Raw genomic sequence first — 21,364 nt, 5'->3', positions numbered from 1 at the left:
ATGAGAGAGAACAGTGTAGCTGATTTCAGCAGTTAAAAAAGAACAACAACAAGAACAACCCTGAGTCAGGTGCCAGGACCCAGAGGAACTGAGCCACAACTGGACAACTGAGTTTCTTCAAAGAAATCTGCCCCTCAACATGACTCCTATGCGCTGTGCACCATGCAGCTCTCTCCATGGGCATGCCCCTGTACCTGACACATCCACAACTTCAGTTACTTGACTGAATAAGATTACAACGTATCATATACAGTATATTGATTAGGTATGCCAGCAATGCCCCATCCACTGAGATTGAACCTGCAGCCTACTGGAAAGAAGATCAGATGTGCGATGAAGAAAGACCGTAATCTTTAATGTAAAAAATAAAAAATCCCTTGTTTCTGAAAGCTGCTGAAGAATCAGGGTAAAAAAAAATGCATTCAACTGAAACACACCGATTCGTAAAATTATATATTCTTTCAGCCATCTTACAGAGGTTTCACAGTATATTCCACTTTGCAGATGCAAAGGGAATTCTGAACACATTACACAGTGTACAATAGCCCAAATCCACTTCTCCGTCACATCATACTGCTGCAAATGAAAGAAAAAACAATAACGTTTGTCCACCTCCTTACAATAAAATACTCAACAGGGAGATGCTGTAAAATCCTATTTCCAGGGTTGCCAACTCTCATGCACACTTTCAGGCTGTCTCACACTTTCACGGCGCCCAAAGAAATCTCACGGAAAGTGAAACAACTATCTCAATGGCACACCCCCAGCCCCCCTCTCTCGGTCAACATTCTCGTTCGCAACACGTCACCCCCCCCCCCCACCACTCGCAAACGGAACAAGTCTCACTGCAGCCAGCTCGCCAAACTTGGCAACTCTGCTATTTCTGTTTCTCGGAATAGGTACATTTTTGCGCACCCTGCCAGAGCGCACTCTCTACCCTGCCGACGCACGTCGACGTTCACAACATACGGCCGTGTTGGTTTTCGTTCTTAGAGTGCAAGACTCGTTCTGCAGGTGTTGACGACAACCCCACACACGCAGCCCACGTGTCTCAGTTCCAGATAAACATCGGCAATAGAAAGAGCGGGAGACTTGCGCGGCCTTGGTAACATGCCGGCAGTGTGGCGCATTGTCTGCTGTTCGCTGCATTGCCTCACAGAGCGTGGAAAGAGCGTTGTTCCCTGGCTCATTACCTTACACGAGAGAGAGAGAGATGGAGAGAGAGAGACAGAGAGAGGAACAGAGAGAGGGAGAGTGAGAATGAGAGAGACAGAGAGAGAGAGAAAGAGAGAGAGGGAGAGGGAGAACAAGAGAGAGAGAGAGAGAGAGATTCCCATGGGTGTGTCAACCGCTGCACACGTTGTCCCAGAAAATACATGAGCAGCCACACAAAATGGTACCTCAAGAAAAAGCATGCAGGTCCTCATTTCCCAAGAGAACAATCTGCACGTACAGTAGCGGGGCTGTCACCTGCCATGCTGCCAAGGCAAAGAAGCGGGTCAAACTCGTTATTAAACTTCCCTCGGTGGCACCATGCATGACAATCAATTACAAACCCAGAGGGGAAAAAAAAAAACTTTAACCAAACATAGGATTCAGTCCTAATTCTAGAAATCAGGGCAGAGTAGAGCTACGAGGCGAGCTTTAATCCTTCTGCGAGTTGTTGTCCAGGTGTCTATATTTTTCTTTCCGCACATCCACTGCTATCGGCTCTCGACTGCTCCACTTGCGTTTGGAGGGTATTTTGAGGCAGTTGTTTCGTTTGACACACTGCTGCTATATACCTTCCTTTCACGCAGCAGCCAATAAGCCTCAGGGAAATGCACTTCCAGCAGAACTCCGGCAGCGCAGCGCTAGCTTCAGTGGAGGTCCCTGAGCTTGAAATGGGTATACAGCAGATAACTGCTGCTGATAGGGACCTTTTTTAATTGAACGGACCCAAGTCAGCCTCACGAAACAAACCAAAGCCAAGTTCAAGAAAACTGTGAAGATTAAAGTCATCTTTCCCGTCTTTCTTTCTCCATATCGTGCTCAGGACTCTCCACTGATTAGCTTTATTATTTGACTGAGAAAGGTATAGTAAAACAAAAAGGGGCCCTATCTTAAGTTCCATAAATACAATACTGCAAATTAACACATGAAACATCAATTTTTCTGTTATTTTTTCCATATAAACTATTATGACATGTGCGTAGGCACACGTGATTGTGTGTGTCCGTGTGTGTTTATGTTTGCAGTTGTGTACGCACGTGTGCGCACGCGTGTGTGTGTGTGTGTGTGTGAAAAAATAAGCTGTTCATTCAGAATAAATCTTTAAAGGAAATCCTACGCTGCTCTGCTGCCACAGTTGTTGACTCGGCAGAAGAAAGCCATATAACTCATTTAAAGAGAAGCCCTGGCCCTGCCACACAGACCCACTGAACCCGGGGGACCTTTGAGACGACACGCCTGAGAAAGCCCGGAGAACACTGCTGGCCGGCCGAGTTCACGGCACTGGACCTAGACCACCAACGGAACCAGCGCTGGGGACATACACCATCCGTCAAGGTGACATGTTCTTTGCTCCTTGCAGTATAAACAACAGGGCCTCCTTCTCTGTGTGTGTGTGTTTTTTCTTCAATATCACACTTTGGCAATGCTACCTCTGCTTTTAGTCGTATCTGCTACACTCCCTATATAGGTGGAGGTTTTACTGATACATTTGCCAGATAAGTGACGAAGCCAGCTATGCAGCAGCTTATGTGGGCAAATGGAAAGCCATGACTAAGCCTCCAGAGGATAAGAAGCTAAACAGACCAGCTTGGCTGATCATTGGCCTGTAATGTACAGTGAATATTTCAATATGTTTGGTTTTGTGTTATAGGATCCAAGCATCTCTGGCTCCATTATAAATCCCAGAAAGTTAACCCATGCATGAATCACTCTGTTTGAAACAATGTTTCCGGGTCACAGCGTGAAATTAAATTGAGGCTAATTTCCACTGGGATGGATTACTGAATTTCTTCTCAGTCCAAGACAAAGTAACACCAAGGCTAGTATCCCGATAATATACCAACATCAAAACTTTTAAAAGCATTCTTGTGGACACAAAAATTGAAATCTTAGTAATTTCTATGGTGAAAATAGGTAAATGCAGTTTTCGAACTAATTATATTTGAAATCATTTACATTAATGGTAAATATACTGCCAAAGATCAGATTTCTATCTTTGTTTTCTGTTTAATAACTGCAATTATAAAACATGTTCAGTTGTTCAGAAAATATTCAATTATATAATGACCATTTTCAGGAGTTATTCTTCACATTAGGTCATCTGAAAATCAATCAAATCAGCAAATCGAAGTGAAAATATACATAAAATATCAATATAATAAAAATATTTTTCTATTTGTAATTTATTCTCAAAATGTCTGCGACTACATGTTTCTCCAGGTGCCTGTGTGTGAGGAGCAGAGGGAGAAGGTAGAAGGATACGTAGTTCCTATCCTGCTCAATTATTTGATACATTTAATTTTTTCACTGTTTCAGTATCAGATACACTCATATACATACACATTCAATTTCATAAAAAATAAATATTTAAATTGCCAGTTAAAGAAATGACTTGGTATCAATATTTTTATGTGGAGATCGATTCTGAAAGATGAAATATCATGGTTGAAAGTATCGATACTTCAGTATCGATCTGCCCACCCCTTAATTCCCACCTGTGTCCTACTGGCTGCTTGACAGATCCCTTGCAGGTTTCAGATACGGTGAGAAAAAATATTTAGAATCACTGCACCTACACTGAAAAAAAAAATTCTGAAACCTCTTTCATCAACCTCTTCTGACTTTTAAAATATGTTTTTGTACTTTTTAACGGTCCTGTAATCATTAATAGGACAGAATATTGCACCATATGTGTACCTAAAGGCGTACCATTAGAACATCACCCTGCACACAGAACAGCAGGAGACAGTTCAGTGTGAACACAACTCACTGCTTCCAGTACTATAACTCCAGGAAGATGACATCTCTGCTGGAACAGCATTATTGCCCTTTCTTTCTCGCAAAATCGACTATAACTCTCAGCGTTTCTCAGCAACAAAATCCACGATGCTCCCTTCACACATTACACATACAGTAAATAAACTGTTCTGCTTGACTGGCTGATTGAAAGTGTAGGAAATAGAGTGAATCTGGACTGTGTCAGTGCCAACTGTGGCTGGTAGCTCCATAGAGTGACACACGATTGCGATTGAATCGCCCTGGGTTCAGTTGGTTAGGGATCTTCTTTTTATCTCTCTAGCAACCCCCACTGTTTGATCAGGCGCTTGTAGACTGCTTAAAGCCACACATGAAAGGTCTTCCTCCGACTCCACTCTATGCAAGCTTAGCTGTGGTCTGCTGTGGTGTGAAAAAAAGCAGACGGAGCACACAACGTGTTCCAGAGGAGAATCGGCACTGGCGTGCAGTTGGTTCGGTATTTCAGATTGGGCTAGGAAATGGACATGCTCAGCCACAAATTTGGCACCAACTTTATAACTATATAAACAGAAATAGTAGCTAACAGCATTCTAATTATTTTAATGCCTCTTTAAATTTCCAGTCAGAAGTGAAAGCCACTCATACACAGTGAGAGAGCAGAGTTGTCTGTTGGCAGGGAAATGGCTGATACAGGTGCAGAAGTTGTTGAAATCCTTATTCCAGTGATGAGGGCTGCATTGATCACGTAATTAAATCCGTAGGGTGAGAAAGTGTGTGGTTGAGAGTGTTAGCCCAAGTGTCACAATGGGCCTTTTAACGTCTCTAACTCAAACTTATAATTTGTTATCAGCATCTCCTCAAGAAGGGCTCATTAAATAAGGAGAGTTAGTCTGATTAGCAAGGTATTTAGGTAGAAGATAGCCTTTTCAAAACACATATCACCTGAAAAATGAATTAAAGACTGAACAATAAAAGTAAGACTCTCCTGTCCTTTCCAGGAGGCTCATTTCCTTAGTGTAGACAAATACGGATGGAAAAACGAAATTTGGATATTATAATATTATAAACTTGAAATTACTTGACTTTTACAAGGCAAAAGTCAAACTTATAATTTAACAATATTTCACAGTAAAATATTGCAATCGGCATTTTATTGTGAAATCAATGGTTGCTGGGACAGTACAACAGTAACATTAATATTTCTCCATAAAATACTGTAATCAGAATTTTGTTGTGAAATCAATGGTTATCTGGATTTTACAAGATTTAACAGTAATATCTCACAATGTAATCAGACTATTACTGTGAAATCAATGCAGGCTAGGCAATATTATGGTAAAATTTGAATTGAACTGCACCATGCATCGTTATGGGATATGGTGGCTGTGCTTAAAATAGTGAAGCAGCACCAATGGCAAGTCCACTTTTTTTGACAGAAATACTAAGTATTCATTGGATTTAGGTATTTCAGCTTTCAGATAGGTTTACTAACAGTGGCTTGCCATTTATAACTGTTATATATATATATATATATATACTTTCATATACTTATATACTTTTAATCGGTTGACAGCACTAATATATGTATTGTCACGGTTTCTGTGCAGGGTAGATCATTTTTCCATGCCTGCACCGGCTCAGTGGTTAGCATTCCGATTAGCCACTCGGCTAATCGTTATTTTGGTGTGTGGGGACGATGAGTTTCGAGCTTGCAGAGTAGCCACTCGGCTAATCGTTATTTTTGGTTCCTGTGGGATGATTGTTCCTGCTCTAACATTCCTTGCATTCCTGCAGGATTACCTCTGATCTGTTTCACCTGTTGATTGCTCACATCTTCCGCTGATTACCAGCCACACCTGTGGCTGGGTATTTAAAGCGTCAGTAGGTAGTGGAACAGTGCTTGAGTGTAACGTGTTTTGCTCTAGCCAGTTCCCTGTTGCTTTTCTGAGCAAGGTATAAGGATTTCAGGAACCAAGGAATTTAAAAGAATTCAGACTTCAGTTTTTTTTTTTTTTTTGGGAAATAGGTATTAGGACAGTATTTGTCCAGATTCTGAGGTTGGCGGTTTTTAGGGGTTATTGTGTCACCTTCGGGGCACAAACCTTTCTGCCTCTTACTAACCAGTTTTCCCCCTGGTTTTAGTTGGCCTCAGAACGTCTTCTGTTTGTTTTTGAAAAGACATTTTCTTTTTCTCAGCTTCGGTTCGAAGTCATTTATTCTTCATTTCTCATTTCCCTGTTCCTTTATTTTTTTTTATATACTCCTCCTTCCTCAATTACCCATTTAGGGGTTTATTATTCATTATTTGGGATACGTCCCTTAGGAGTATATCACCCCCTTATTTCGTCTCTCACGAGACTTAGTGGTTACTGGAGTGCCCTTTGGTAACTTATAGATCGACTGTTTGGTCGCGTCTGGTCTTCACACTTCCTCCTCCCTCACGTGTGTGTGTGTGTATATATATATATATATATATATATATATATATATATATATAGAGAGATATGTCACTGTTGTGCCTTTTCCGTTAAGGTTATTCCTTTTTCGGTCACCAGATGGTTGCATTTCACATCTTTGTACCATGTGTTCGTTTGTCTCATTGCTTTCTCCTGTGTTTTATTCAATCATTTGTGTTCACCTGTGTCTCGGTATCCCTTCTCTCTGTGTTGATTGTGCATTGTGTTCACCTGTGACTCGTTTTCCCTCCTCTATTTAAGCCCTGTGTGTTAAGTCCCTTTGTCATGGTTACATATTCCGTCTGCTACTCTGTTTGCACCTGATTGATAGAGCTTACATTACAGGCATTTAGCAGACGCTCTTATCCAGAGCGACTTACACAACTTTTTACATAGCACTTTACGTTGTATCCATTTATACAGCTGGATATATACTGAAGCAATGCAGGTTAAGTACCTTGCTCAAGGGTACAACGGCAGTGTCCTTACTCGGGAATCGAACCTGCGACCTTTCGGTTACAAGCGCAGTTCCTTACCCACTGTGCCACACTCCGTCCTCCTATATACGCTCACGTGAGGCCTATTCACTTTAGTGTCGAGCCACGTTACACGAAAGCCGGTAACCGTGAAAAGCGTGGTAAGGAAAAAGGTATAGGATTTTGAATATAGCGTTTTGTTTTGACTAGTAGTAAGACTTCGGTCCTACTAGTCACTTAGCTTTATTCCTTATTTTCCTCAATGTGCCTTTTTTGCCTTCCTCGTTACAAGGCACCTTTGCTTCTCTCCAGACTGCGCTGCAGTCTTTACTAATTTTACTCGCTCCTTACGCCTTCGTTTCGTTCTCCTGCTGAGACATTTACTTGGTGTTGGGATATTCTCCCTTAGGAGTTGAGTCATTTATTTTTGTTTCCCCCTCCTTTAGTCTCTTACTGAGACCTAGTGGTTTCCACTTCGGTGGTTAATTAAAGAAACCCCCTTTTAAATTCACTGTAGTTGCGTGTGGTTGTTAACACTTCCCCACCCTCACACCCTTACTGGATCCTCCTGTTGCGCTCCCTCATTGTTTGTTCCCTGTGTTGTGTATTTAAAGGATTTCGAGTTCCCTGCTTGTTTTCTTGTTTCCCGGTGTTTTGAGTCCCTCTGTGTTTCGAGTCTCTAGTGTTATGAATCCCTCTACGTGTTTTTTTTTTTTTGTTTTTTTTTTTGTGATTTTGCTTGAAACTTACCTCTTGGACTTTCTGTGTTTTACTCTGCACTTGGGTCCTACCACAACACAACCCTTATATACCTACATGCATAGATGGGTGATAAATTAAAGGAAAATAATGAATAAATGAGTATAGAAACTTACCAAATGCAGATGCTGTCACAGGTATACTGCATGTTATAATTAAGCTATTAACATCCTATCATGCTCTGTGGTATGTATACAAATGCTGAGCAGGCCCAGTTGACCTTGATTTTGGATCAAGATGGCATGAGGAAAGTAAGTAACTTTGAAAGAGGGTTCATTATTGGGGCACGGATGGCAGGCGCTTCAGTCACAGACTGCTCAACTGGCTAATGTTTCAATAGAAACAGTGACTAAAATGATAGATCTAATCTGCATTTAGACCTATGGGAAAGACATCAGTAAATAGGGTCAGAAATTGTGACCAAAAGCACACATTCAGTGACCGTTATGCTTGACCATTAGTGTGATATGTAAGGAAAAACAGAAGAGCAACTCTCCCTCAGATGACTGAGAATGTAAATGCAAGTGATCAGACTGGGTCAGAACGAACAGTTCGCCGACAACTGCATAGAGAGATTATAGTAGGGTTGCAGTGCATAAACCCCTCAAGATGAATGCACATTTGAGAGTTCAGTGGTGCAAAACCCATAGGCACTTCATCCTTCACCATATTCTCGACAAGTAGGTCACTGCATGTGTGGCGTACACCAAGAGAACAGGACTGAATGCTTGACTCCTGCAGTGAGGGGGTCCGATGGCCCTGTTATGCTACGGTGGGCATTTTCCTAGCATGGTTTGGGTCCACTTGTCCCCTTAGAGGGAAGTGTCACTGCAAATCAATATAAGGTTATTCTGAGAGATCACCTTCATCCTGCAATGAAACCTCTCTATCCTGATGAGTGGTCTCTTCCAGGATGACAATGCCTCCATCCACAGGGCACAAGGGGTCACAGAATAGTTTGAGTATGAAAATTAAGTGAATCATATGCTATGACCTTCAGTCGCCAGACCTCAACCCAATTGAACACCTATGGGAGATTTTGGACCAACATTGTTAGACAGTGCTCTCCACCACCATCAAAACTCTAAATAAGGGAATATCTTTTGGAAGAATGGAATGTTCCATCCCATGAGTAGAGTTTCAGAGACTTGAATTATCTACGCCAAGATTATGAGATGAAAGCCAATGGCAAGTGCTTATCTGAATATCAAAATTCCCACACTCTGGCCTTCACTGAGACCTGGTTGAAAGTGCAGGATGTGGATCTGGAGATCGATGGCCTTGTAGTACCTGTGCGCCAGGACCATGACGCACAAAGGATGGGTAAAACACAAGATCTGTCGGTCTCCTGTGCTGATATCCATACAAGACAGCTTGTGTAAATCTGACACTGAAGTCTTTATCAGTTTCCCTTCTACTTGCCAAGAGAGTTTTCACAGATGTTTGTCACAGTGGTCTATATCCATCCCAGAGTGAATGAGGAGAAGCCTACGCGTATTCTCATGAACAGTGCAGCATCTACAGAACGTTTCCCCTGAGGCTCCAAATTTCATTATGGGCAATTATTTAATCACTGTTCACTAAAGCCATTTAAACACTTGTATCAATACATCATGTGTCCTACAAGACACAAAGTGCTGGACTTGTGTTAGGGACAGTAAAAGGGGCATATAAAGTTGAAAAATGATCACCTTTTATCAGTATGACACCACTCAGAGTAGGGAAATACAGAAAAGGGTAAAGTGTGAGGTCAAACTGGCTAAGCTGAGGTATAAGGGCAAGGTGGAAGCCCAACTGCGTAGTGAAAACTGCCGCTCTGCTTTGGAGCAAATGAAAACATTGATTAGGATGCAGCCCAAAACTATAAACACATTTTCCGGTGCCAATAGGCCTGATGCTGAATTTGCTGACAAACTCAATAACTTTTACCTGCGATTTGATATCCATGATACATATAATCATTAATTAAGGGTTTTTAGAGAGAGAGTCTCTGATTGCAGCATTCATATTGATTATGATAAGGTTCTGAAAGCATTCAGTCACACCAAAGAAAGGAAGATCCCTGGCCCTGATTATATTGGAGGTACAGTGTTAAAACGCTGTGCAGGCCACCTCAGGGCTCAAATATTTTTTCCTTTATCTTCCAGCTGTCATAGCAACAGCAAAGGGTCCCTGACTGGAAAGAGTCATTGGTAGTACTTGTTGCCAAGGTTAAATCCCCCAAAACCCTGAATGACTGCAAACCTGCGGCCCTCAACTCACTGATCATGAAATTCATTGTTCAGGGTGAGGGTATTATGGCCAAGGTTCAGGAGCAGTTAGACCCACTTCAGTTTGCTTAAACTCTTGGGTTGGAAGAGGGGCAGAAGACGCAACTGCCATTCTACCTAACTATGTTCTTAAGAATCTTGAGGGTAGCAAGACTCATGCCGGACTATTAAATGTTTTGGCAGAGAGGCTTTTGTCCAATTTTAACCAACATTAACATTTAATCGTTATGGGATATTTTAACATTAACTCAAAAGGTGAGTCAACAGTTCCTCATTCAGCACATTGATCTGTTATACTGGTTTACCACAAGGGTGCATCCTTTCTCTCCTGTTATTTACACAAATGACTGCCAGAGTAATTATGACTCTAGGCATATCATTAAGTTTGCAGGCGACTCGGTTATTGTAAGTCTTTTACAAGATGAGGAATAGAGTCATGGTCCTGTGGTTGATGAGTTTGTGTGCTGGTGTGACTGGTCCTACTTGAAATTAAATGCCAAGTAAACCAAGGTCATGGTTATTGACTATCGCAGAAGTTCATTGCCATCAATGCAGATGCCCATTAATGATGAGCTAGTGGAGATTGTTGATCAGTACAAATATCTTGGCACTTTCCTTGACAACAAATTATGTTTTGAGGCCAATGTGGATGCTGCCAGTGTAAAACCAATCAGCGCTTGTTCTTCCTTCAGAACCTCCGCATTTATTGAATCCCAAGGCCCAATCCATTCTGAGGGATCCCCAGTCAAATGTGTACTACTGTCCTAAGAGGACAGATATAGGCTTGCAATATTAAAAACAAATAGGACTAAACACTCTTATCCCAACTCTTACTGGCTTTATTAATAAGTTCAAAGTTTTATAAAACATCAGTTATGTTTTTCAATGCTTTTATTTATTTTCTGGGCTCTTAATGTTAAAAAAAAAAAAAAAAATGTAATGTTTATTTATCTGTTGTTGGGGGTATATTTATTGTCATGGTTGCCATTATGCTGCAGAATTAATTGCCCCATGGGGATAATAAAGACTCTAACTACGATTTTGAGTGCATGCCATTGTAGACATGATTTTCTGACTGGACTGTAAACTGTGTTTACATTGAAGGTTTTATATCTGCACTGTTTATTCACTCCCTCTGCACCTTACCTGATGTGTGGTGAGTGTTCTGGTGCAAAATGGCTGTCGTGCAACACATTGGTGGAGGATGAGGTCAGTTCCTCCCTTTTACCATATAGCACTTTCAGCATCTGGAAAAGTGCTATGCAAATGCAATGTTTCATTCGCTCATTCATTTATTAATTAATTTTAGAACAACAGCCCATTTTAGACTATGGAGACATACTTCATATGCATGCTTCCTCCTCTACTTTACATGCCATGGGCACAGTTTACCATAGTGCTTTATTTTCAGGTGCTATATCATTAACCCATTATTGTCTGCTATATAAATGGTCTGGGTTGACTTCATTACATCTGCGTAGATTAATCCACTGGTATATTCATTTATAAAACTAATTTGTCTGTTTCCTTTATACCTCAGCTGTCTACTAATTAGAAACACACATAGCTATCACATCTGATTTAGTGATGTGATATTCTTTAAAGTCCCTTGTCCCTCACCCAAATTTGGAAAGTTGGGTTTCAGATATTTTGCACTTTACAGTTGAAACAATATTCAAAAATCTTAAACTTGACCAATTACTTTCACTTGCTGACTTCAGACATGTAATTCATGACTCTGTGACTGGAGTATGTTCTTGTTTTTAACCTCTGCTCTGCTTTTTAATTACTGGTACACTGCTGCCTCATTCCCTATTTGAATTTGATGTTTTCAGCTCAAAGACTATCTGAAGGTCTCAGTGTTATTGAACTTGTACATTTACATTTAATACATCATTCTCATAATAAAAATATAAAAACAGAAACTGATTGTTTGTATTCAGTTGTCATTGTGTAAGCCTCTGCTAAATATTTCATGGATTCATGACAAAATGGATATTGTCTTTGATTTTATTTTAATTTACCTGATTAGAATAGGTGTTATGAAATGATTATAAATAGTCACATGTACAGTATTTAATAATAAGAACTAAAATTGTTGTATTGTATGTATTGTAAATTACTGGCTACAGAGTTTCATTACTTGTATACGTTTATATGTGAAAATACAGGTGTCTCATTTATAGCTGATTACTGCAATCCCACAGTAGCACATATCTATATGACAGTAATCAATGGTCTTGTTTAGGGTAAAATCACAATAGACAGTTGTCATTTAATTGTAATTTACATTAGGTAGGTATGAGTAGGTTAACAGTAATTTGTGAAGCTTCCTGTCTGCAATGAGTAGCCAATAATTCACTGTAAATTTATTGCCAATTATTTACAGTGATATTATATATTTGGAGAGTCTCCTCACAGCGGGCAGCCATGGCATTTTTTAACACAATTTTGTCCCAGCCCTTCTTTTTATTTACTTATTTTTTCTGTTTTTATGAGCCAGGGATGGCCTGCTCTGCCAAGGTCTAGGATAACCTGAGCTTGCCAAGACACTGCATGCAGTCTCCATTAAGAGCATGCGTTCTGCCAAACTAAAAGACCGTAACCTTTGAGTAATGAGGTGTTATTATTTCTTACAGTACTTGCCCATTTTCTCTTTTCCACTCAATACCAGCTTATACCCGGAATTGCATATAGGTTTCAGGCGTCATCTCAGAGTATTCGTGTGATTGTCGAGGACTAAAGGCCAAGTTTGAGTTCCTGACCTTAGATAATGTAGATATGCAGAAAATAATGAAATATGTGCTACATTTTTTTGTTTGTTTTTCTGCACAAGGTCTGGGTTTAATGGGGATGCGGTGTGTCTGAACCCACATAAATCCCTCCATTGTTCACTAGGAAATCCGGGTCGGTGGCAGCCCAATTGTCTGTGGACCCTAAATTCAACTTGGTGGAATAAAATTCTAACTAAAAATAGAGCACTGAATAAATCACATCTTTGTATGTCTGGCCTTCATTTTTTTTTTTTTTTTTTTAGTGCAATAAGGAAGGCTATCAAGCCAGACTGATCTGCGTAAGTCTGCCTCTCTGATTCTCACCTGGTTCTTATGGGAGAAGAGGGGATACAGGAACCATTAAGTCAGACGGAAGTAGCTGTAATCAGCCTGGTCTCTGACAGGTCCTAAATTAATGAGAGCTTCCAGGTTAAGGGGATTTGAGGAGGCAGTGAGGAGGATCTGCTTGCGCTGCCAAGAGTGAAGAAGATGTTGTTCTGTAATAAGGGGGAGGAGCTTGAAGGCCAGGTTTTGCAGGAGGACTCTGACGCACAATAAAAGCACAACAAAGGAGACCAGACTAAAAGTGGCTCCGAAGTCGGCAGTGAACACGCTCCCTCAAACTGGATGCATTTTAATGGGACCGGATGATTATCCTGAAAAATGACGGAACCTGAGGGGGCGCGGGATCCGAATGTAAATCCTCTCTCCCGCTGAAATGATGTATATGTCTGCAAGTGCACCCTCTTCCTTTCCCCATGTGCGGACTGATTTTACAAGCTAATACATGGACGACTTCAGGAGAAACTGCTATGAAATATTTCATTCTATCCACGCCCTCCTGGCCCATTTTCATTCCCTCTCATCGCCCCTCTGGAGCAGACAAATGGATCCAGAAAAACACCAAAGAGCTACCAAGGATGATAATTAAATTAATCAAACCTTGATTATGTCAGCATAGACTAATGCTTACAGTACCTCAGTATGCATCACTCTGTCCTTTGGTTTCTGTGACATTTCTCAGGAGTTAACACTGGATAGCTACATGGATAACTTTGTCCACTCTAAATGTATGAATGAATCTGAAAACTATAATAAAAAAACACAGTGCGGACCCACCTTAGCTGCATGTATTTTACTCATGGTGATCATTAAAGATCCCATTGTTTTTCTGAAGAGGGAATGCCTTGCTGTATGTTATAGCCCTAACCTCTGTTGTCAGTTTGTAAGAGCACTGACAAGCATGTGCTCTCCTCCGAAGCATGCAATGCCAGCTGCCACTTCTTATTAAGCTGCAGTTTGCAAGTTGGGCCCATGCAGATGCTTCAACAGGCAAACTTACAAACAGCGAGTGGAGGTCAATGATGTGCAATGAGATGCTGACATCCTGCCCAACTGGAAGCATCCTGTTCCTGAGTGTCATTAGAGAAAACTGTATTGCCCTGCGGAGCTGTTGACCGCTGATACAGTCAAGATTTGAAACTCTCCCAAATTATGTAATAAACCAATACAATCTGTGGGAAAAGTTGCAAAGAACAGCATCCTATATTTTTGGGAGGTTTATATTTGCCTAATTTCAATTTGTTCATTTTATTCAAAGGGCCATGAGATTATAATTAGAACTGACTTTTCATTTTGCCTGGTATTCCACAGAAGAAACCATGGGGACATCCAAACAGGTTTCAAGATCTAAAATTATACATAAGAAAGCAAAATGTATCTTTTCTTGACGTGGGGTCCATCACCAGTATTTCGTGAGAAATTAGAAAGTTAGCAAGCGGACATCAGGGAATTTCCACTAAATTAAAAATAATTATTTGTTGATGGCCTTCAAACCTTTTCTGTTTTCCCATTGGTCAAAGAAATCCATACTGTAAATGAATTATTTAATGCACTAGGTTTTTGCTACCATTAAAATGATCACTACCTGACACTTTTTTGCACCTTTTTATTCTGTATTTCTGACATGTGCCTAATTTATTCTGAGTTTGTTGCATATTCCCTCTCAAACCTAATATTTATCTTTACTGTCATAACACAAGCTGATTTGTGTGTTCTGGCTCTCAGAGTTCTTTAATCATTTTTTAAACACTAGATGGGCATTCAGGCTTTTACAGAGAAAACAAGGAGAGTTCCATGCACAAGGGTGTAACAGCAGTAGACCATGCAGGATCAACATCCCATCAATACAAGCGAATCTTAAAAATCGGCACTATACCAGAAATATATTTTATTGCTAGACATGATTAAATACTACAGCATTTAAGGTATGGAAATTCTATAAACCTAACTGAACCTCAGTGGCTCTCCTGCTCATACAAACATACATTCATTCAATTGACTATGTGAAGTGTTTACTACTGTTTGGCTACTGAAGGGGATACAGCGTGATTAATCTTCCTCGGTGCTTTACAAAGTGTGGACAGCTTTACGAACGGACAGCGCGCTTCCACCCAACACGCACAGTCAGGACCTAAGAAGAAATTTACCAACAAGAATGTGCGGTAGTTTGGAGAGCAGTGCCATGCAGCGGCTTTCATACCAAAATGATTCCACAGTGAATTACTCAACTGCATATTCTGAAACATATTAAGATAAAGTATAGCAATTTCAAACTAACAACTAACAATTTCACTTTCTCAGGGTGTTTAGACGTGGTAGGACTGTAGGATGTTCGGTAGGAACAACCGAGCATCGGCAAAGCATCACGCTGCAGTCAGGCTGTGACTCCGCCCCCATCGTCCCCGCATGTTGACCCTGTTGTGAGCATGTGAGCGTGCGAGTGTGTTGATTAGATAATGAGCCTAATCTACCCCTGCAATCGCCTGCACCTCAGGATAACCTTCCCATCCTCTCGGCAGAGAGGGCTGGCCAGATGCTGGGGAGATAAGGGAGGGGAACTGACTTGGGGGGGGTTTGAAAATCTGATTTGAATGTCGGATTCTGGTAAGAGAGCCACAGATCCCCAGAGGGATGGGGCCTTCAGGAGTGGGGGCTTTGATCCCTGCCGGTGCAACGGCTGTTTGTCCCTTATCGCTGGAACAACCTTCCTGTCACTTCTCCAGACACAGCCGACAACAAAGATCCCCCAACCTGGGGGAGGGTTAGGAGGCAGGCTTTTCCCCAGCCAGCCATTAAAAGAACACTTTCAGCTGAAGGCCTTGGTCTTGCCTGAACAAATTTTGTTTCCCTCCTCTGCTCTCGGGAGGCTAGTAGCTGTTGAACCTGCCAGATTGTGGCTCTCAAAGGCCCTATGCATTGAGAGCCTGAGTTTGTGTGTTCTTCTTTTATTACTTTTGTATTTTCAATACCAGGAATCTGCTGGTCTAAATAACACATTGACTAAGCCAAAACTAAATACCTAGGCCAAGGCCAGCTCTGCTTAATTCTGATCAAGGGAATATTCAATGAGAATTCTGCAGTCTGCCAGAGAAAGCCAATGACAGAGCGGCCTTACCTTGCCGGACGTCCCTGGGCGCTATGGCGATGGCGTTCTTGGAGTGCAGCTCGGTGACGCAGCAGTCTTCGCTCGGGGACAGGATGACGTTGGAAATCGAGTAGGGTGACGAGTCGTTGTGGGGTGTGGCAGGGAACAGCGTGATGGCTGGGGCGGCGTCGGGGCAGATGCAGCCCGTCTGCGTGATGCCGCAGTGCTCGCCGCCGCGGCTGAAACGCAGGCACTCCTCGAACCAGCGGCACAGCACCCCGCAGGTGAACTGGCTGGAGTTCTCGTTATTGATGAGCAGCGCCTCCACCAGCTGGAACTCCAGCGTCTCCACGGTGACGGGCTCCACCCCCTGCGAAGGCTGGGAGGTCAGGCACAGCTGCACAAAGTTCTTGTCGAACTGCAGGAAGGTGTAGGGCCCGTTCGACGAGCAGAGGTCCACAGACTCCGGGTCGCGCGGCTCGGAGGGGGTGCACGTGCGGTTGGCGAGGTAGTGGTCCAGGGGCTGGACCATGGGGGAGAAGGCCTGGCAGGCCGCTGCGTGGCGGTTGAAGCGGAAATAGAGGGAGTACTTGGTAGGGTCGGGGTTCTCCAGGGTCCAGGAGCAGCCCGAGGCCAGAGTGGGGAAGACGTCCCGCAGCGAGAAGGAGCCGTACAGCACCCCCGCCACCAGCGAGGAGCAGGGGTGGCTCTGGCCCAGCAGCTCCACACCCCAAACCAGAGCGAGAAGGGATGACAGCACAGACAGACAGAGCTGACCAGCAGTGTTCATCCTATGTCATTTGTCCTGTAGTGGGGAGAAGAGAGAGAGAGAGAGAGAGAGAGAGAGAGAGAGAACTTTGACATCACTACTAGCCAGCTGTCTCATTCTTTAAACATTCATTAATACCAGATACTTCACTGAGATCAAGCAACTTCTTAATCACAATTTTTCTTTATTGCCTGGTTCAGAATGCTCAGTTGTAATTGCAGGTATGAGCGATCGAGCAGCGGAAACAGTCACTGTGGTAGGTGGCAGAGAGGACTGTACAAAATGTACATCTGGCACAGGTATAAAATTGGGATAGGAGCTGCTGCTGTCTTATGAGGTTGGGAATATCCTCCCTCCCTGTGTGATACTCTGGTAAATGTAGCATCGCCAGTTCACTCTTAATTCAAGCCCACTAAGACACCCTGACCTCAAATACAGGCCATTTCACCACCAACCACCATCTCTTACTTCAAATTCCATTGCTGGTTTCTCTCTCTGTAACAATCAACAGCTAGGCCATTAGCAACGGTGGTAGCACTTCACTGATCCAAAGAATCAGCACAACGCACTACATATTTACAAGTTGTATACATCACTATACATGAAAGACTCAGGCAGCACAGCATACCATGTAGGGGAAAAAAAACTATGTTCACTCCACAGTCGTTCAATGGTCCTGCGTCACTTCATATTTGCATATTTTGGTAAAGGAACTTCATTACTGATGGAAGCAATAAATGCCTAAATCTTTCAGTTGAACATTTTGGCAAGATGAACCTTAGTGAATTTCACTGTGCATCAGGAAGTAATGGAGCAGGGCAGCCTTGTCATGTGGGCTTTTACATTCATTCTGCATTTATTCTGTACATGCAGGACTAAATGGAATACAGTGAATCCAGACTCAAATTACAGGATGATCAAATTATCCAAGCTCTAATTACTCTGAAATCATTATTTCAAACTGATTTTTTACTTTGCCTTGGCAGGAAAGTTTTTAATTAAGAAAGCATACCACAGAGAGCAGAGTATTGACAGGGCAGAACAGAACGTACATCTCCCTGAACTCCATTCCGGCTCCTCTTTTTCCTTCCCTTCTGTATCTCCTTCCCCCTTCGGCCTCCCTCTCACACTCTTCTTCTCTCTCCTTCTTTCCCTCCTCCACAGTCTAACAATCCACAATCTCCCAAATGACCACAGAATGTTTTAATTATTAATGTGCAGAAAGTACTGGAGGAACCCCATATGTGCTGGTTCAGAATCAGCATTCTGAACATGCAGTTTACCTGAAAACAAACATAATATTGCATTCATAGTTCCTGTTTGTGGATAAACAGAATAGTAACAACTCTGAGTTGTTATTCTGCACATGATGTTTACCTACAAACAAGCATGTTATTCCAGTTATAGTTCCTGTTTGCTTGAGAACTACAAAACATTACACATTATTATAATTGAAAATAATTTTTACACACATTGTGCCAACGCTAGAGATGTCATTCCACCACATCAACGTAGAGATTTTCTTGTCAATCGTTCTTTGAAAACCAGACATTATTGTAGGCATCTTGAGGAAAAAAAAAATGAAAAAAGAAAAAATGCCACCATCGCCAATAACTAAAAATCAATAGATAAAAGATGTACCAGATTAGTGAGAGAGATGCACTTTTAGAATTCACTTTGCTTTTCTTTTCTTTAGAAGACTTTTTCGCCTGACAAATTTGAAAATCACATGTGCAAAGTCCAGTCAGTTCAAATGGGCAAGATTTTAAATAAGAATTTTATATGACCTTCGTCAGAATATAAAATGGAACATGCCACCTCTTAAATTCAAAATTTGGGGGGGGGGGGGGGGGGGTGGTTTATCTACTGAAACAACTGAATGTATTCCTGAGAACACCAAACTGACAACAGGGATGCTTGCAAAAGGACAATTTGTATAGGAAGACCTAGGACAGGCTTTTTAGTAGAATAGTTTATCTTTGCTATGAGAAGATAAGGCCCGTGCTGATGTGCTTTGGTAGGGGACACCACAGGTGCATGAGTAAAGCTACAGTAGCCACCAAAAAAGTAGAAGCAACCCACCCCACTGACCCCCCCCCCCCCCCCCCAACTGGCCCCCGCACCCCCAAAATTATCAGGTACTCTCATATCCCAGTGAAATCCATTAACATATGTTTATTATCATAATGAGTGTTCCGGCGACTGTCACACTCTAATTCTCAGGCCCAAACAGACACACACAAAATGCAGTATCCCTCTGCCTTTCCATCCAGTGCACATGCACAAACACACACACACACACAGTTTTAGGGGACGGAGAGCCAATTCTAATCTACCTACTCGTGGAGGACATCAGAGACGAGGAGACAATAAATCAATGAGGGGGAGGAGCGGGGGCTGCAGAGACTTCGCATGCGGCCAATTTTGCTTTTAAAAAGGGACATCACGCGATTCATTGTGCCGTGTGAAGCAGTCATGCAGTTGCCATCCACGAATGGAAGGTTACGAGCTGAAGTGAGCCTGCTCCCTGGGGCTGGTGGAAATTAATTGATGACAAAAATAAGCTCTGAAGAGCCCTTTCTGAAAAGGAAAATAATGAAATAATGGGCCAGAATGTGCTCTGCCCTTTTCAGTGTCAGCCTGTTAGCACTCTCTTGCTGTTGAATCTTTGGAGTTTACGGCTTCGAGCATTGATGCACCAATAATTTCGGAGCAATTTATGTTTCAAGCTCAATTCAATTATCTACACACTCCACAAATAAGTTGAGTTACGCACTCTTCTCCAAATTTCAAATGATTTCAAAATACAAAAAAGCACGTGAGAAATAAATGCCCACGTATGATTGATGACTACATTCACTACAACTCTTCAGTATATTTTTTAGATGCTCCAAGCATCACACAAATTGATTGCACTTGGCAAACCCAAATGTCTCAAAAAAGATATTTCGGTATAGATTTCCTTTAGCATTTTCTCCGTAACAATAACAGAACCCCACTTGCCGGCATATAAAATTGGAATGGGCGCAAATATCACAGTTGCATTGCCTCCTCCCAGTAGCACTGAGAAATTCAATTACACTCGGCCTATGAAAGCATTGTGATATATAAAAGTGTGCCGTTAATAACTAAGGCACAGCAGTTTTGATTTATCTGGAACTATAATCAAAGATACGGCGACAGTGAATAGAAAGATCTGAAATGCTGCGGGTTATTGAAGGCATTAATATTTTTGTACAATTGCCTTCACTTTTCTCAGTTAATTGGATCAGGTGCTTAGGAAAGGCATTTGTACTCAGGGGGTGGGCAGGGTAAGTGAGCTCAGGGTGGCGACTGTCCTCGCTAATGGTTTGCTTTCATATAGCGCGGTGCCAAAAGTCAGGAGCAGTGGACCGTGGAAAACAAGCAGAGGTCAAGCGCAACTGAACCTCTGCTGGTCAGAGTCAGCCCCCGGGTCCGATAGCAAGGATTCACTAGATCACTACAACCTTGAGCATGTCTGTGGCACCGTTTTGTTATTTTAATGCAATTCAATAACCGAGATAAATAAAGCTTGAGGAGTTTTGCTCTCTTACTTTAAGCAGGTAGGATAACATTTCAGTCTATTTGTTTCCCATTCAGCGAATAAATGCAACAAAACAGCATGCTGCCATAAAGCTCAATTTATTACAACCTGAATTGTTCACAAGATAATTTAATTTTTTCAGCTGATGTGCCCGGCAGACACATTTAAATTGAGTGAATTGGAAAATTCTTCAGACTTATTACTGTATGCAGCTGAATCATGAATACCTCTAACAAGTTTTCAAACACCAATTCAGCATGCCAGCAGGGACAATGTCATTTGGCCCGATTGTTTTTCCTTTACCAATTTGAATGTGACATGTAACAGTTCATTTTGATAACAAATTGTTTAGAAGCTTTATCTTCAGATATGTTAACTGGTCATGAATAAGGCTGGGTGTTTGTCACAGAAGTCACGCGTGTCAGGAATTGTGATCTTTGCCATTTTTTTTGTTTGTGACTTTCATCCATTTTTGCCATTTCTGTGATTTTTCCACAGTTTTTACTGCTTTTCATGGCAGTCTTGTATAGGCATGCCCATTTTAGCAATATTGCCATATGCTGGGAGAAACAAAGTGCGACAATGCGTACATATTCAGGAAAACACTGGGATCCAAAGTCCTGTCCTTGTCAGTTGTTGCGATCAGATGTTTGGCTGTCCCTGTCAACAATGTTGATGCCCAGTGCTCCTTCCCCATTACGGTATCATTCCCATTACAGCCAAACCTGGCAGTATACAATATGTTGTATTGTATAGAATAACAATAAAAAAGCAATTCCGAGATGCAAAACTTACAATTTTGCTCTTAGGCCTGGAAGTCTTAGAACAAAATGCAGGTCTTGTGTAATGAAAATGCTTGAAAAGTACTACCACACATTTAGCACTGACAATCAGTAGTC

General features: G+C 41.9%; 1 protein-coding gene across 15 annotated transcripts in view; it reads right to left on the bottom strand.

Moving 5' to 3' along the window:
* The window catches only part of adgrb2 (adhesion G protein-coupled receptor B2), a 261,436-nt gene that overhangs the window by 188,043 nt on the left and 52,029 nt on the right, over positions 1–21,364 (bottom strand). For all 15 annotated transcript variants that reach the window (XR_004766568.1, XM_035429761.1, XM_035429760.1 and 12 more), the window contains exon 2: positions 16,162–16,936. Coding sequence is in view for 14 of the 15 variants with exons in the window: in XM_035429761.1 (XP_035285652.1) it covers positions 16,162–16,921 (760 nt within the window). In the remaining variant the exon portion in view is untranslated. The remainder of the gene's footprint in view (positions 1–16,161; positions 16,937–21,364) is intronic.

The sequence above is a fragment of the Anguilla anguilla genome, chromosome 8 (assembly GCF_013347855.1).
Source record: "Anguilla anguilla isolate fAngAng1 chromosome 8, fAngAng1.pri, whole genome shotgun sequence".
In the NCBI taxonomy this organism is placed as follows: Eukaryota; Metazoa; Chordata; class Actinopteri; order Anguilliformes; family Anguillidae; genus Anguilla; species Anguilla anguilla.
Note: the sequence above shows the minus strand (reverse complement) of the source record. Positions and strands in the feature narration are given on the sequence as shown.